Consider the following 13,448-nt stretch of genomic DNA (forward strand, 5'->3'; position numbering starts at 1 on the left):
CCACACGGTCCAGACACTAAGTCCTGCATACACAGTATCTTTCTTGGGGATCCATGAAAAGGATGTGGAAAAACTGGAACGAGCTGACGGCCAGGTACCCCAGCTTCTCTAGAGACAGAAAGCAGCCGAGGTTACCCCCAAGTCTCCTGTTCAGCATCTGGCACCACACCCTTCACGATATTCATGAGGGGAAGGAGACATGGGGAGATGTAAGGAAGAATGAAGATATCTGGGACCCGGGTGCAATTAGAGCAAGAAAATGCTGGGTTTGAAATCCTTCGGCGGCTGATTACTGGTCTTACTGCTGCGTAAATACAAACTGCTGTGCCAAGCAAAAAATAATTGTAATAGATTCATTTAATCACAACGCCGCTGCGTTGGGCCTGCAAGAGCTTTGTGCCTGCAGATACGCCCTCCCTAGGGCAGTCTGTCTGACTGCGTGGCTGGGCCTGACCTACTTACTAGCTTCATGGGAAGGTGTCTGAAGAGCCCCCCAGGACACAGCCACCCTGGGAACATAGAACAGAGGAATTTTTCATCAGCCAGGCCTTTGGGGGGAAGGGATATGTATCACTTAAGCAAATCCTGGTCATGTCTGCAGTTTTCACATCGACATGAGCCACAGGATGAATTCTTAATAGTTACACCAAGGGTTATCAAGAGTGGGGTGGCAGGTGGGTTTGTAGTCCAGGGGTGGTCTGTCTGATGGAGGGAACCTGAACCTGTCTGGCTAGGTTAATGGTAGGGGGGAAAGGAAATCCCAGCTTAAAAGGGGGTCCTCTATTCCCAGAAGGCAGCCGAGGGGTGGAGATGGGGGTTGGAATGTTCTGTGTCTTGTCTCTGATGCACAGTGTCTGGGACAATGGAGGGCAGGGAGCCTGGGCTTCCTGTGAATCTAAGAGATGGGATACTGGGCTGGTGAGGTGGCTCAGTGGGTAGAGCTGATTGCTGTATGGGCCCGATGACCCCAAGTTCATACTCTGGAACCCATGTAAAAGCAAAGGAGAGAAGAGACTCCACAAAGCTCCTCTGTGACCTCCACATACACAGCATGGCGTGCATGCCCCCTCCGTACATCATGCGTACACACGCATATACACATGAAAGCAATTTAGAATACTGTAAAATAATAGTAATAATAAAAAGATGGGACCTTGCACTGAGAGGGCCTGCAGGAACGATGTCCCCTTGGCTATTGGGTGTTCCATGTGCTGGCTGTGGCTGCTGCCCAGCTTCAGCATTCTAAAATACTTTCTAACTTAGGGTTCAATAGGTGGACTATTTTCTCCAAGCACAAGCAGCCTCATAGATGAAATGAGGACACAAAAATCTGAGTGGCAAGCTGGGGAGACGGCTCAGCTGATAAAGTGCTGCTTCTCACCCAAGGGTGACAGCCTCCGTTTGATGCACAGAACCCACACCCAAAGCTGACTGTGGCTGTGCATGTCTGTAATCCCAATGCTGGGGAGACAGAGATGGGAGGATTCTGAGAGGATTCAGTTGAATTGGCAGAGTCCAAGTCAGTGAGACACCTTGTCCCCAGAATCAAGCTGGCTCAAAGAATAACGCATTTGGCGCCCAGGCATGAGGTCCGGATTTTGAATCTCACCTGAACCCCACTTGCATACCCACTTGGACACACATGCACACCACCACATATAGATTGATAGATAGATAGATAGATAGATAGATAGATAGATAGATAGATAGATAGACAGACAGATAGATGATAGATACATAGATACAGAGACAGACAGATAGAGGAATAACACCTTCAGGTAGACACACACACACACACACACACAAACACACATACCACATACATATACATGTATAAGTAAATAAATAAATAAAGTAGACTGTGCCAGAGGAAAGGCACAAGAGTTTGAACTCTGTTCTTCCCATGCATGTACACACATGCACCTGCGTGCACGCATGTGCACGTGCACACACACACAGAGCACACACATACACACCCAAACCTGAGAAGCATCAAGGACACTGGGTTTTGCATAAATCTCCTGCTGAAAAGGTCCCCTGTGAAGGACAGCAGACCGAGCTGTGATTATCACTCTAAGAAGGGCAGACACTGAGCCAGTGTGTGGATCCGCTTAGATGAACTGGACAAGCCTCTCTGGTTGACTTGTGGCCTCTGTGAAGCACCCACATCAAACACCATTTCACATTGCCTGCTGGACAGACGACGCTGTGAAGTGGAAGCAAGCAGTGATCTCGGGGCCTCTAACCCCAAACCAGTGTCCTTTAAACGACGTTGATGTGGTGACCAGGGCCGGCCCTGTCTTCTCTAACCTTTCTCTCTTTGCTTTCAGCTTGGGGACCTGCTTCACAAACTGCAGTTTGTCCTGGCCTACGTGGCCCCTTGGCAGATGGCCTGGGGTTCTTCCTTTCACGTGTTTGCCCAGCTCTTCGCCATCCCTCGTATCCTTTCTGCTTGCCCGCACCTGCCAAGCGGAGGTTTGCATTTTACAGGCACGAGCTTTCCACTGACCTGGCAGTAACAGCATTGTAAAATCTGTCCGATTACATTTTAATGGGTGTAGGAGAGGCACTCTGGGTCCCCTGCAAGCCACTTAACCTTAAAAGGCATTGTGTCATTCTGGACTCTACCCGCTCCTTGATGCATGCTCAGTGGTTATTCGTGCTTTTTTTTTTTTTTTTTTTTTTTTTTACATCTTATTTATTTAGTGGGAGGCATGTACCATAGTGCAAGTGTGAAAATCAGAGAAAAATTTGTAGGCATTGACTCTCCCCTTCCGACATGTGGGTTCCCGGAACAGAGCTCAGATCATCCTGCTTGGGGACAAGTATCTCTACCCACCAAGCCATTTTGTTGACCCAACTTTTACTCTTTTCTGAGCCACCCATTTCCCAAATCCAGGTAGGCAGGGAGAGAGTTTGCCTTTTAAATGAAAATAACTGATTAAACAATTGGGTTGACTTATGCAAACTTGTACATATCTATTTACCCTTAAATGTTGCAGATAGAGTTAAATGAATTCAGTATTTTATTTATTATATTGTGATATAGTTATTGTATCTACCTTATCAATATTAAGAAATCTAGAATTAGATACAAGTAGAATTACCCCTAAATACTTTTGGAGACTAAAAAATTAATCATGGTTGCTAGGCAGACCGGGTTTCTGTACATTTTTAATGTGTTTCCATAATGATGATTAGCTTTAAATTGTTTTAATTCAGTTCAAAGCATGTTGGAGATGCCATTTCTAATGATCACATTGACACAGATAACTAAGTTTTATGCCCAACTTTAGAGAGACATAGAGAAGTTGTTTAAAGAAAGCCATTCATGGTGACACACACCAGTAATCCTAGCATTCAGGAGGAAGAGGCAGGAGGATTGCTTACACATTATGTAGGTCAGATCTACAAATGTCTAGGTCAGTCAGGCTACATAGCCAGACTCTGTATCAAAACTACAACCAAACCAACAAAGAATACACCAAATACACTTGAAGAGAGATCAATACAGTGTTTCTTGATGTCAGCCTAAAAATCCGTCCCTCAAGGTTTCCCGGGCCACTGATTTTAGACTTTCTATACCCATGTTTCTGATCATGAGGCTCAGACTCACTGCCGTCAGAACCCCAGGAGGAACCTGTAAGATAAAGAGATAGATTCCTGGGCTCACAACTTCAAGGTCAGATTCGGGGGTGGGTCCTGAGACAGTGTTCTAGTTTTGTTTCTGTTGCCATGGCAAACACTCTGACCAAAAGCAACTTAGGGAGGGAAAGGTTGATTTGGCTTACATTCCAGCTACAGTGGAATTGTCACTGAGGGTAAGTCAAGGCAGAAACTCAAGCAGTTAATCCATCACACCTACAGCTAAGAGCAGTGAGAAAGGAATGCATCCTTGCCTGCTTATTCTCATATGCTCAGCTTTCTTCACACAGTCCAGCCCAGGAAATGGTGTCACCCATATTGGAGGCGGGTCTTCCCACCTCAATGCACAATCAAGACAGTCCCTGATCTGAACAATTCCTCCATAAGACTGTCTTCCCAGGTGTTGCTAGGTAGTGTCAAGTTGAGAGGTAAAACCAACCAGTACAGATGGACACAGAAACCATGGCTCTGTTGGTGTCCTCTGGTAATGGCAGCACAGACTAAACTCTGGCAATGCACTCTGGGTGCTATTTGCTGCTGTGAATGAGGCTGAGAGCTTGGTTCCCATGAAAATTTCACAAGGCTAATTGGAATTCCTCACAGGAAATTTCTTACGCAACCTGGTGATCAGGACAGAAACCTACTTATGATAATCACTAAGCAGTCACGTATTCTAGATTTTTAAAGTTTTAAAAATCCATTAAAACATTTTTTAAATCATCTACCACCTCTGGCTATTACAATCCTTCTGCCCCTTCTTCTACATAGACCCCCCAGTCTTGAGAGGAGAGTGTAGTAAAGACATCCCACTCAGGGCTGTACACTCCAAACTCTCTTTCTGCACATTGACCAGTTGTATGTCTGCATGTTAATTACCATCTACTGCAAGAAGAAGCTTCTCTGATTGGGTTTGAGTGTGTACTGATCTATAGGTATAGCAATATATCACTAGGAGTACTCATATCACTGTGTTTATTTAGCAGAATAATAGTAGTAGGTATTCCCGTAGGACCTATGGTCTGTTTAGTCGCATGTCCGTGGCCTCATTAATAGTATGAGATGTGAATTCAATCCCATGGAGTAAATTTTGAAATCCAGTTTTTAAAAGTTGTTGGGTAACCCCCTAATACTTGGGCCGCTATTGTAACAATGAGCATATCCTGCGGAAAGATTATTATTGTAGCTTGCAGGGTTCATAGCTGGGTGAATGAGACTGATGATTACTTTCGCATAGCAGGGTATATTCCTGTTCTTAGACCTATGTTGATATTTCTAAATCATTTCAAGGTTATTTGGCAGAATAAGCTAAGAGGATGAAAAATGTTTGTGCCGCCCTTCAACTGCTAGCCATTTTGCTTTCCTAAACAGAGCCCTTGAAACAAAGGTAGGGTGAAAGACTGAGGTGACCTCTTATTTCTGATGTATATCTAAGATTTCTCATCTGGAATTTCAAGCATATTTCTTCAGTGAAAATTATCAATGACCTACAAATGCATAGGTGAGGAACCATGGTGACAGTTTAAAGTGGGAAGCTAGACCCCCAGCATTTCCTGACTGGTGGAACTTCCCGTCAGTATCTGTGCTTAATAGGTAAGCATGGACCCAAGTCATTCCTCATGGCTCCCTGGCTTGCCTGTCTGTCTGTTGGGTTCACACCAGAACCTTTGTCAACTCCTCAGTCAACTGCCAGAGAATCAAACAAGCCAGCATGAGGCATGGCTTAAAATGGTGCTTCCATTTGTGGACGCCTTCTCTTGAGACACAGAGATATTAGGGCTCCTAGAACTCACGTAAACAAAGGCTGGATGTGTTGATGGACACTTGTAATCTCGGTGATGGAGAGGCAGAGGCAGGCAGATTCCTGGAACTCATTGGTCAGTCGACCTAGCAGCCTACTCCATGAGCTCCAGGTCAATGGGAGACCCTGTCTCCAAAAACAAAGTGGCAGCGTCTGAGGAAAGACACTCAAGATTGAGCTCTGGTCTTCACATGAATATGCACCCAAGTACACACACACACACACACACACACACACACACACACACACACACACAGCAAGCACACATGAAGTGGAGACACTCAAGATGCATATTGTATAGGATATTTGACAACCGGTTTTAGAATATTCCATCCATCTCTTCCCTGAAACTGGTCCTTTAATGACATCACTTAGTCCCTTCTGCTGAGACAAGGCCTTCCAACTGCCCCTGTGCTGGCCACTGCCTCTAAAGCTTCTTGTCTGCAGACTTCTTGATCCTTACTCAGCAATGAAGGTCAGGACTCTTAACATCCAATGTCCACATGAGATGAAGGATGGAGAAGCTGGGTATACATAATGGTCCAGAAAAAGGTGTCAGGCCCTAAGTCTCAGCCTGGATCCCTGCTAATTGCCAAACGCTAATGATCTCATCACCCACATTGAGAACAGACTCATTTACTCTATTTTGGAATTGAATTAGCATTCCAGCCAGCAGGGCACTGGTGGATAAATTGCTTTCTCCGGTTCTAGCATGTTTTCTCCCTTGCCACCTCACGGGCTTCTGAGCTTCCAGCCTCTGGGGAGAAAAGCACACCCTTTCAACATGTGTAGACACCGTGCCCAGCTATCGTCTCCCCATAATTAGACAGACCTCCCTACATTATCGCCACTAAATGTGCATTGTGGGAAGGCAACTTCCCCTTGCCACAGCCCTTTAAGCTTCTAATGATTTTCGTAAAGCATTTACGAAATCACTGGTGTTGAGGATTTCCTTTTTTTTTTTTTTTTTTTTTTTTTTGGTTTTTCGAGACAGGGTTTCTCTGTGCAGCTTTGCGCCTTTCCTGGGACTCACTTGGTAGCCCAGGCTGGCCTCGAACTCACAGAGATCCGCCTGGCTCTGCCTCCCAAGTGCTGGGATTAAAGGCGTGCGCCACCACCGCCCGGCCGAGGATTTCCTTTTAACAGTACTTCTAACCGCTGGTCATCTGCCTTGTAGACTTTCTGTTGGAAGGAACTGAAGAAGGCTTTGACTGACCACTGCTCTAGCAACCACTCCAGGGTCTGTATTGGTGCTACTAGTCACAGTTCAGCTGAAAACGTCATTCATTGTCCCATAGAGAGTCTCTTCATTCCGTCCCTTCCTCTGCCCTACACCACTCCTCCTCTAGAGTTCTCCGCTTCTTATTTGGGTGTGTGTGTGTGTGTGTGTGTGTGTGTGTGTGTGTGTGTGTGTGTGTGTGTGTCTGCACATACACGTGGAAGCTAGAGGTCAGTGTTGGAGTCTTTATTGATAGTTTCCTTGTAGCCCGGGTTGGCCTTGAATTCTTGCTGTCGCTGGGGATGACCTTTAACTTCTGTTCTACCTGCCTAGTGCCAAGATTACAGATGTGTGAGACCATGACCCATGGAAAGGGTGTTTAAAACTCTGGTGATGACAGCATGTATTCTGCCTTAACCCCATTCTTCCAGACTCCGCCATGCTTTTCTTCCAGACTTTCGCCACCTCGATCTTCTCTACGCCCCTGAGCCCTTTCCTTGGGAGCGTCATATTCATCACCTCCTATGTCAGACCAGTGAAGTTCTGGGAGAGAAGCTATAAGTAAGAACCTAACATCCCTGCTAAGTTGCTATATTCCATGTGTCCCAGCACCTACTCCCTGCCCCTCTGGGATGTTTTGGATTGTTCATATCCACTGGACAATGGGGCTGATCCAGGCTCCCATGATCCCCCAGTTCACAGTATGAATTTATGATTTGCTGCTAGTGTGGTGAATCAGTGATCTACTGCTGGTGCAGTGTGAATCAGGGATCTGCTGGTGCAGTGTGAATCAGGGATCTGCTGGTGCAGTGTGAATCAGCGATCTGCTATTGGTGCAGTATGGATCAGTCACCTGCTGCTGGTGCAGGGTGAATTACAGAATGAATTAGGGTTCTCCAGCTATGAAGGGAAAGAATTAAGTAGCCAATTCTTAGCTGTTAACCTAAGGGATGTGATGGGCAAGTCATGGCCCATGTTCTTTGATGTGCTGGGATTTCTTTGTCATGATCCTCCTGTGAACATTGGAAACTCAGCTACATGATGCATATACCAAATCCACTCACCACAGCTCTGTGTAGATGCGTGCATCACTGAATCTGTAGAACACATTTATTCACTTTTTCCTTGACTATTTGGACCAGCCACCAATTTCCCCAGGAAGTATTAGTAGAATAGAGTATTTTGTTGTTGTTATTTTCTGGTAATGGTAATGGAACCCAGAGCCCAGAACACACTGAGTCCACTCTATCACTCTTCATTATAATGGCAAAATCGATACAGGCACAATGGCTTACTGAGAGTCTTTTTTTTTTGAGACTGGGTCTAATGTGTTCCTGGACTGGTCTCAAAATCCTTATGTAGCTAAGGATGGCCTTGAACTTCTGATTATCCCAATCTCTCTCTGCCCTGCTGCTGCTGTGATTACAGGCACGCACCCTCTTTAAGTAGTGTGTAAGATCAGAGCCAGGACCTCATGCACACTAGGAAAATACTCTATTGACTGCCTACATCCCTAGTCCCTGCTGTGGGATTTCAAAGACCTCTTAGTAAATTGTCCAGGAGGGTCGAGGTCTGTCGGGAGAGGAGAGCCGTGAGCCAAGTCACCTTCCCTGGACAGAGGCCTTGCTCCTCTGTGCTGGGCTTACACTCAGCAGAACTTTGGTACTTAGTCTTGTGCCTTTTGTGGCTCAGAGGCTGGCCTGGAGGTAGGAGACCACGGCTTTCAGTTTCCGCTGTGAAGCAATTTATTGGAGCGTAAGCATGTGTCCTGGTGCAGGCAGTGGGGTGTGCAGATCAAAGCACAGGCTTGCTTCCACGTTGGCAGCCTCAGGCCTCTTCTCCCTGTCTGTAAGATGCAGGTGACATTGAGACCTATCTCATCGACTCACGCAAGGAGGAAACAAGTTAGCCTCTCAGCACACATTAAGCACCATGTGAATCCAAGCTAGGGTGACCCTCAGGCCGGCTAGTATGGCCGCTCTGCAGAGGGGTCCCACTCCCACTCAGGGCTGAGATGAAAGGTGCTTACCAGACTGAGCACACACTTCCCAGAAGTTTAGGTTCAGGTGGAGCTGAGGAAAACTTAGCCTTGCCTGCCTTCCTTCCTTCCTTCCTTCCTTCCTTCCTTCCTTCCTTCCTTCCTTGCTTCCTTCCTTCCTTCCTTTCTTCTCTGTTCATTTTTGAGATAGTGTCTTGGCCCACCCTGGGTTCTAACATGATCCTCCTGCCCCAGGCTCCCCAAGGATTAGAATTGCAGGTGCAGGCCACCAAGCCTTGATTCTTTTCTGAAGTACAAAGCAGGCAGTTTTGGGAATGGTAGTACGTTTGTTCATTTATGTCCCTTTAAGGGGATTCAGGGAGGGACTTACTCGCTCCAGCCTACAGTCCCATTACTCTGTAATTTCAGTGAATCTGTTCACAAGGTTCTTGGACAAATAATGACACTTTTCCTCCTTGGTTGTCATTATTGCTGAGGCGCAAGTCATGAAGCTGTGTGTTGAGGTGTCCCATTGCTGTGACAGCTTTGCTGGACTTGGGTGAGCCAGCCCCAGATCCATCACTGGTAACAACAGGTACAGGGGAAGTGGGACCAGAATGGCAGCAGAGGGAGTGACTGAAGTCCTCAGCTTTCGTGTTTACTGATCCACTTGTCATGTCTAAGGGAGTCATTTCAGCCTTGGCAGCCACTCTGGGCAGTCCTGTTTTCCTCATCCCATAGAGTAGATCAAGAAGACCCTGGCAAAATACATGGCTTCCATGAGGTTCTAGAACAAGTGAGCAGGCAAGAATATTTGCCCAAATCTGTCCTTCTTCTGGTCCTTGAACACTTGCTGTTATATTCCAAAGCCTCTCACCCTTCTCTCTCTCTCTCTCTCTCTCTCTCTCTCTCTCTCTCTCTCTCTCTCTCTCTCTCTCTCTCTCTCTCACACACACACACACACACACACACACACACACACACACACACACAGAATATACCTAGAACATACAACCACAACCACATATATATGAACCATGCACACACAAATATAGTATAGACTCAGAGGACACACACATATAGAATATACACATACTCTGAGCACACACATAAACACATGCATACAGAGAGAACACACAGTCACACAGAGCACACAGAGAGAACATATACATACATGCATACACATACAGAGAGAACACACAGAAACACACACACACATAGAATCTACACATGCACTTAAAACCCAGAGAGCATGTGAGCACACCACACACATACATACACACACATACACACACACACACACACACACACACACACGTTTGCACATGCACACACTCATCACCCAGCAGTTTCCAGTTAAAGTATTCATCCCAGGCAGCCTTGGTCACAGGAGGCATATCTGGAAGGAGAGGCCATGAGCCTACCCTGTCGAATCGCCTCACTTCAGGGGAATCTGAAGCCATCGTGCAGACCCCTACAGCAGCAGGAGAGCTCCGGGCAGAAGTTGGCTCTGAGCTTCTTGAGATCCTCAGATAGGCTGGTGCTGGGTGACTTGCCCCAGATCATCCTGATAGTACCTATGCTGAGCTGTCAAACCTGTGATTCCTGCAATAGCAGGAATGAAAACATAGAGCCTGTCTTCAGCTTACTGGAAAGCACAGTGAGAGACCACAAGGCAAGGTCCCAATGGGTCATCAGCTTGCAACTTCATTTGTCCCCGTTCCGGAAAGGAATGTCCAAATCTTCCTTGTGTCCCCTACCTAGGTTCTCAGCAGCTCCACTTACAAGAAGAGAGGAACACAAGCAGGGATGTGGTCCTGAAGACCCTCAGAAACCCTGAATGACTGTCTGAGGGTTTTGAAAAGGGATCACGCGAAGAAATCCTGATGTAGTTTTCCTTAAATGGGTGATTGGAGGAGATTCCTATTCCTACCCATTCCTTCCTGCTCCAGAGTGCCAAATAACTACACATATCTGTGAATGGGGAAGGGATGCAAAGCTCCTTCAGCCTCCTGGGAAGGTACCCAGAGTTCTGTGGAATGTGTGGATTTATGGGGCTTGAGTAATACGAAAATCCATACACACTGCTTTGAGGGTTTCAGTTTGTGTCTCCATCCTCAACATCCATTTGTTCAAATCCTGCCCTCTCACTTCACACTATGGCAGGAGGAGGCAGGACCTTTGGTAGGTCATTAGGTAAACCCTTGTGAATAGATTTGTGTCTTCTTTAAAGAGACAGGAGAGCTCTCTGGGTCCCTTTCTACAGTGTGAGGACACAGTAGGAACTTGGCCATCTGTGGTCCAGAAGAGGCCTCTACCAGAACCTGTTCACACTGGTACCTTGGCCTCAGACCTGCAGACTCTAGTGCCATGAACAGTAAGTTCCTGGTCTTTGTGAGCAGTTGAGTCAAGGGGGCTTCGTGACAGCAGTGTGAACTGGTTGAGACAGGATGCAAGGGCTGCCTGGCAGCAGAGACTATTTAAAGACCAATATGGCTGAGCTTCCACAGGAGCATAAGGCGAGACTAACAGACACCAGGCAAGACTGGACCAAGCCTGAACAGATGTGTTAACATGGAGTGAGGGTCAAAGGGAACTTGAAAATCAACAAACCTCAGCTTAATGTCATGACATGTGACAGAGTGGGTGCATGTTTTGGTCACACTGCTAAGTTGGCATCAGGCCACAGCCAGGTAAGAGGCAGGTGGTGAGAATGGACAGCAGGGCCAGTACAGTGTGAAGAAGGATGTGAGATCTGGAGTCCAGAGGTCCCAGTCGGAGGGTACATCAGAACTGTGGGATACAGGGTCCTTGATGGAAGGGGGTGTGATGGTTACACTTCATGGTCAACTTGATGACATTTAGAATCACCATGGAAATACACCTCTGGGTGTGTCTGTGACGGAGCTTCTAGAGTGGGTTAGTAGCAGTGGGAAGATCCACTCTAAGCATGGGCAGTGTCATCTGATGAGCTGGAGTCTTGGACTGAATATAAAGTGGAAATGTGCTGAGCACCAGCATCCATCTCTCTCTGCTTCCTCACTGGGATGCAGTGTGACCAGCGGCCTCACGCTCCTGCCGCCATGCCTTCCCCACCATGATGGACCACACCCTCAAACTGCGAGTTGAAATAAGACCCTCCTTCCGGAAGTTGCTTTGGTCGGGTAACTAGCACATGGGAACCTCCCTCTCCCGCTGATTTGACTGAATGGGGTGCAAACCAATGCTGGCGGCAGCCCTCTGCTACCACAAGACTAGAACCAGCTGAAATGAAATGCCCACCACAGCCTCAGGTGTCTGAACAGTCACAAAACACACAAGACTCACGAGGCCTCTGCCAAGGTGCTATAAGGAATAATTGCTGAGGAGAGGAGACTCTTCGGTGGAGCTGCCTGCACATTGGATCCAGGGATGCAGCTTTCATGGGTCATTACTCATATTGGGGTGGTGATGGCAGCTGCTTTTGAGTCACCCACGCCCCTATAATCCCGCACTCATGATCTTGTAAATAATTCCAGTTTGACCTAAACTAGAATTGAGGGAAATTGTTTCTCTGGTCTGGTGTTTGTTCGTCTCTTTCCAGGCCCTGGATTCTTTTTGCCTGGAATCCCAGGTCTGTGTCTGATTGAGCAAAGTGATGATGAGCGTGGCCTATCCCTGCCATTGTGTGGCCCATGAGCAAGCTCTCACACAGCCCTCAGGGGCCAGGATTGACACTAGAGCCTTGACAATGAGCAATTGTGTAGATACATTTCAGAAGAAAGCAGTCTTTGAGGAGAGACAGTGCGTTGGGTTTCTCCTGTGGCTTCTTGGGGCTGACCAGCCTTCATACTAAGGTGTGTGGTTTTCTTGGAGTCCAGTTTGATCTTGCTGAGTGGCAAAAGTGCTTGAAAAAGTGCAGAGTCATGAAGCAGGCCATGCGTGGGGCTGTGCACAGAGCCAAATGTGCCTACCTGCTCTCCAGCTGTCTGGAGCTGCTGACTCTTCAAGGGCACCAGGTTACTGGGCCTCAGGAGGGACTCAAGGCGATGGATGGCTGAAAGAGGCTCAAGGCTGGGGCAGCTGCAGGGGAGCTCTGTTCTGAGGCATGGCAAGCAGGCAGAGTGGAGGACACAGCTTTTCTAGTGCTGCAGCCTTGGAGAGGAGGCTGGTTGATGTCATGCAAAGAAAGGCAGGGGGATAAAACAGGCAGGAGAGGGAAAGAGAGGGAGAGGGGGAGGGGGAGAGGAGAGAGAGAGAGAGAGAGAGAGAGAGAGAGAGAGAGAGAGAGAAGAGAGAGAGAGAAATTACATGTGTGTGGGTATGTACATGTATGTAGAGGTCCAAGGACAACCTCAGGATTTGTTCTCCAGAAGACAGCCATCTTGGTTTTTGCAACAGGGTTCTCATTGGCCTGGAACTCACCAAACAGGACTAGCCTGGCTGGCCAGCAAACCCTGGAGCTGCCCTTGTCTCTGTCTGTCTGGATTACAAGCAGGCATCACCAGGCCTGGCCTTTTGAAATGTAGATTCTGGGGAATGAACTCAGGCCCTTGTGTTTTCAAGGTGAGCCCTTTACCAGCTGAGCTCAGCCCCAGCCCTGAGCTACACAGCTTTTAAAGCTACACTTACCTCTTGTTGTATGACTTAAATATACACAGGACAAGAGGCTTATGGGACATGTCCCGAGTACCTAGTCAATAAGGACTCCCCAAGGCCTGGAACTCTTAGCAATGCTAACCAGAGTGCCCCCCCCCCCACCAGGGGAGAGAGAGGGGCCAAGACTCAGGTGACACTAAAGGCCACACTGTAGGACACCGTCATTCTTT

The 13,448-nt window shown here is 47.4% G+C and overlaps 1 protein-coding gene across 1 annotated transcript in view; it reads left to right on the plus strand.

Annotated features, from left to right (window-relative positions):
• Positions 1-13,448, plus strand: part of Pcnx2 (pecanex 2) — a 165,562-nt gene that overhangs the window by 106,070 nt on the left and 46,044 nt on the right. Inside the window, exons 22-23 of the mRNA XM_052728899.1 lie at positions 2,331-2,439; positions 7,094-7,223. Coding sequence (XP_052584859.1) covers positions 2,331-2,439; positions 7,094-7,223 — 239 coding nt within the window. The remainder of the gene's footprint in view (positions 1-2,330; positions 2,440-7,093; positions 7,224-13,448) is intronic.

This window comes from Peromyscus californicus, unplaced genomic scaffold, assembly GCF_007827085.1.
Source record: "Peromyscus californicus insignis strain IS unplaced genomic scaffold, ASM782708v3 Scaffold_8__1_contigs__length_139910024, whole genome shotgun sequence".
In the NCBI taxonomy this organism is placed as follows: domain Eukaryota; kingdom Metazoa; phylum Chordata; class Mammalia; order Rodentia; family Cricetidae; genus Peromyscus; species Peromyscus californicus.